General features: G+C 42.5%; 1 protein-coding gene across 1 annotated transcript in view; it reads left to right on the forward strand.

The window, feature by feature from the left end:
* Nucleotides 1-3652, forward strand: part of ranbp9 (RAN binding protein 9) — a 26457-nt gene extending 22805 nt beyond the window's left edge. The window contains exons 11-14 of the mRNA XM_015378344.1: nucleotides 630-751; nucleotides 1067-1218; nucleotides 1984-2095; nucleotides 2560-3652. Of these exons, the coding sequence (XP_015233830.1) occupies nucleotides 630-751; nucleotides 1067-1218; nucleotides 1984-2095; nucleotides 2560-2690 (517 nt within the window). The 3' untranslated portion in view covers nucleotides 2691-3652. The remainder of the gene's footprint in view (nucleotides 1-629; nucleotides 752-1066; nucleotides 1219-1983; nucleotides 2096-2559) is intronic.
* The last annotated feature ends 946 nt before the right edge of the window (nucleotides 3653-4598 follow it).

The following is a 4598-nucleotide window of genomic DNA, read 5'->3' on the forward strand; positions in this document are numbered from 1 at the left end:
TGTCACTTATACAGAGCTTTAAAAGAAAAATGGATAATTTATTTCACGTGAAAAAAAGAATCCCATTCTATTAAAGTTTTGCATTCATAACCTCTGTTAATCAGTATTCTAACAAGTGGAAAAATTTTAGATTTAAGCAAATATAGAAATTAAACACCCACTAACTTTAGCATATAACTTGCATACTGACTTTGTAGAAACATTTCCTTAATGGTCATTCGGTGCTTTGTAGAGAAGCAGGCTTTCTGCTCATGTAGATGGGCTGCATAATGTAGCTGCTGCTTATAACTCATCGGCTGAGGATTTTACAGCGTGTTACACTGATCAATTGTGCTCCTGCTTCTGTTGTCACAGCAAGAAGTTTTTTTTTTCCATTGAGCTCAATTTGCCTTTCTTGGAAACAAAGTAATTATGTAGGTAGCTAAACCGTTGCACGCAGAAACAGGTGGGGCAGGGGGATTCTGCACTAATCTAAGTTCAATACAGCCATGGTAAAAAAGTGGGTTAGTTTGGCGCTTTTTATGGAATCATTAAAATATTTTATTTTAGTGAAAAACCCCTAAAAGCTTGTAATGTTTTGGTAAAGCCGACCAGCAGCGTTCTCACTGGTTTCCGCCATTTCTCCTCAGTAACGATGTGGACATGGAGGTGGACCACTTCACCAACGGAGTCACCGAGTCCTCCTCCAATGGTTTTCTGAACGGAACCTCCAAACACGCCGCAGAACCAGATGACTGTGACGCAGTGATGGGTGGGTAGAGCTTCTCAGGATGACTGAGGCTTAAATTCAACATGTCAACAGCGCCACCTGCTTCCTGCCTTTTCTGTTTCACTGCTGATTAATGTCTATGTTAGCAGCTTCTTTTCCAGCATCAGGGTTAAAGGACAATCCACTTGTAAGCTACTCGATACACAATAAAAACAGAAAAGAACTCATTTATTTAATCTCTACCTATTTGGGAGATTTCTTTAGCTTAAAAAAAAACTGACCTTAAAGAACCAAGTTGAGCTAAAATTTAAAACCTATGCGTGTTTCTTACATGCCAAACTGACCGGGGTTCTGCAGAGGTGGAATCAGCTCAGTCCAAGAGGCAGCTGTGTGGAGGGAGCCAGGCGGCCATCGAGAGAATGATCCACTTTGGCAGGGAGCTCCAGAGCATGAGCGAACACCTCCGCCGGGAGTGTGGCAAGAACTCAGCCAATAAGAAGATGTTGAAGGTAACATAAAACCTTTAAATGGAATCACTGCACAATCTAGAGGAAATATGGAACTGCTATATAGACAGTAAATCTTTTAGGCTATATGTTTATAATGCAAAGAAAAAAAAGAGGACACAATGTGCTTAAAAAAAACAGCACAACATCTGTTGTTCACAGGAAACAAAAAGTTGATCAAGATTTCTTTTCTGAGTTTCTAATGTAGTTTTGAGATTACAGCTGCACCTGAATATCAGCCGCAAGTGTTTTAATAAAGCAGCAGCACTAAAGCTTCCTGCTGCCACTCATAAAATGCAGCATAACATGTTGAAAAAGTTCAGATTAAAATTTCTTCTCCTTCACAAAATGATCAGTTTCCTTGTTTTATGAGCCTTCAAAAATTGACACTGATGTAATTTTGTCTATTTCAGTTACTTTCTAAAAAATTTAAACATTGCGTTTTTTAGCCTTTGCGACCTCCTTTCTGTCAGTTTTTTTTTTTTTTTCTTTTAATTCCGAAAAAGTCTGGAATTTAATCAAGAGATTTTCAGGTCGGGATAAATATTGGAAAAGAAACCATTTAGTCACTTTGTCCAAATGATGAATTCATCCACCTAATTAGAACTTAAATAAGATATTAAAAGGTTACTGCATTTTTTCTCAGTTTCTTCAGCTCTAATCCATATGCAGCGTTCAGTCTAAAGGCAGCTGCAGAGTGTTGGACTGCTGCTAGAACCCATGTAATGGCCTGTTGTTCCATAAGTTTCCTCTTGTGTCCTGCTGCAGGATGCGTTCAGCCTGCTGGCCTACTCTGACCCCTGGAGCAGCCCAGTGGGCTACCAGCTGGACGCCGTTCAGAGAGAGCCGGTCTGCTCCACTCTCAACAGTGCAATATTAGGTAGGTCTGCTCTGAGGCGGAGTTCTGCTCTTTCAGTACCTCCTCACAAATAATCTGAAACGGAAGGTCTGTAGGTCCGAGCATAGAGAGGATGGAAGCTGTTTATAAGAACTGGAGAACGATACTTTATCTACATAAAGCTCCTTCTTTACAGATGTTTGTTATAAAACCTGCAGGACAGTGAGGTCTTTAGGAACACTGGTAAATCATTAATAGCTTCTGGTATCCTGGTGAAAAGTGAACCCACCTTCTTCCATGTTTGCTCGTCAAATCTAGAAAGAAACTTCATCCTACTTTTCATAGACACCTTCTTCTTTTTTCTCTTCCATAAAGTGTTTTTGTAGTGTAGAAACCTCCCTGTCTGTTTGAAAATGAGGCTCTCGGTGGATGTAAGCAGGGTAATGCATGGTTAGAATGGAAGTTGAGCTCTGACATCCCTGCTGTTCTTTGTTTCTCGTCTCCAGAGACTCACAACCTCCCCAAGCAGCCCCCCCTGGCCCAGGCTGTGGGTCAGGCCGCCCAGTGCCTCGCCATCATGGCACGAACTGGCATCGGCTCCTGCGCCTTCGCCTCTGTGGACGATTACCTGCACTAGCCCCGTGTTCACACGCACACACACACCCTTACACGCTCTTCCTGAAGGCTCATCCAGAGATGTCATCGTCCTCAATCCTTGAGCTGGGGAGATCTTTCTCTGCTCCACCTGCAGACCGAACCATCTCACTGCTTTGATCTGCTGTTTGCAGTCAGCATGAATGCAGAGGAGGATCGATGTCATTCCTGGATAAATCTTTAGAGATCAAACCACATACATTTAAAACAGACTCCGCCTCCATCATCGTAAATAATAACGTACATCCCCCCCCGGCCTCTCCCATCCCTCAGCCCGCAGAGGCTGCTGTATCTGCATCCCCCTGATGGAGGGAGGGAGGGAGGGAGGGAGGGAGAGGGGACGGCTTTCAAAGTGAAAACTACCTGGAGAAGCTGCTACGCATACATGGGAGGGGAAATGGAGGCAGAAACACAAAATAACCTGGATCTAGTAGACGTGGTTCAGCAGGTGATCATGCACTCATACTGCGACCTACCCCCCCTTCCCCAATGAGGACGGGTCTGAGGAGTGTCCAACCACAGAGGGTCGCTGAGCGCTCAAACCACAGCTAGTCGCTGCACCACCTCCCCACTCCTCTCAGCCCTCCGCCCACCTCGGGACGCGGGCAGCGGTCGGACGCACGTGGACTTCAGGACTTCGAGGAAGCAGGAGAGAATCTGCAAGTCACGACTTGACGTTTCCCGTTTTTAATCTTCTGTTTCGTTTTGTTTTATTTTTGTGGGTAGGGGCTGCTGTGGAGGAGGTTCACCTGGCTCCTCTTGTTTTGGTTTTTAGTTTGTGTTCCCCAGGTTTACAAGGCATGGTGCAGACGATAATGATGATTATTATCATTATTGTAATTATCATTATATAATTATTGTTACTTGCATTCACAGTATATTTGTTGAGCGCCAGCAAGAGCGAGTTCCACCTACTTATTATAATAAAGGTCCCAATTCCACCGATTTCCCAGTGACCAGCGTGTGTACATGTAAACGTTTCTATATAACAAAGTGGAAATATATCAATAGAGCGACATATTTAGTTACCAAAATAAAAAAGAAGAAAAAAGAAAACCTTTAATACTTTTCCTGACACCAGCAAACCGCTGAAGCAGGCTGGTTGTGTCTAGTTCTTTCTGTTGGCTGTCTGACTCCAGGGATCCTCCAGGTAGTAAAGTCTCAACTCTAATGGCTAAGATCAGTGCTTTCTAGGAAGGAGCCCTGTTGGTCTCTCAGTCTTATTTTATTTTTTTTAACCCTCCAGATGTCCGGCTGTAAAGCTTCTTTCTTGCAAACAATCTTTATTTTCCTATTCCTATTGATTGTCTATTTGCTGCCATTTTGCCCCACAAAAGAAAAACTCAGGAGCCAAAATGTCCTTTTATTTTTTGCTTTTAAATTTGAATGATTTCCTCACATTGGTACCAATAAAGCAGAGTAAACACACCTGAGGTCTGTACCTTCCAAGCTGGATTAGTGTGCATTTAAGTTATGATGTAGGTTAAATAACTGATCCTGGGAACCTAATCTGTAGAAGATAAGACGATGCGTTAAGACGCAGCCTCTAAAGTCGTTAAAACACAAAGGATATGGTAAAAGGGTAAAAGGCTCTTCCTCATCGGCGACATCATTAGGTTCGAGTTTAGTTCGTTTACTAACAGCAGGCGTTTGCTACTTGGGCTGAAGATTTTCAATCAAATATTTTTTTACTCACGGGGTACAAAAATACAGGATTGGTGTAAAATTAATAGCAGATAAAATAGTTATAAGACGCATAATCTAACGAGCAGTTTGGCTTTTTAACAGCTTGAGGCAGAGAGCTCTATAAACCTGCAACATGGCAGCAGCTCAGGATAATAGAGGTCTCAAAAGTATTAAGGTTAAGTGGAAATATAAATCCTACTGTTTA

This window comes from Cyprinodon variegatus, unplaced genomic scaffold, assembly GCF_000732505.1.
Source record: "Cyprinodon variegatus isolate N-32 unplaced genomic scaffold, C_variegatus-1.0 Scaffold170, whole genome shotgun sequence".
Lineage (NCBI taxonomy): Eukaryota > Metazoa > Chordata > Actinopteri > Cyprinodontiformes > Cyprinodontidae > Cyprinodon > Cyprinodon variegatus.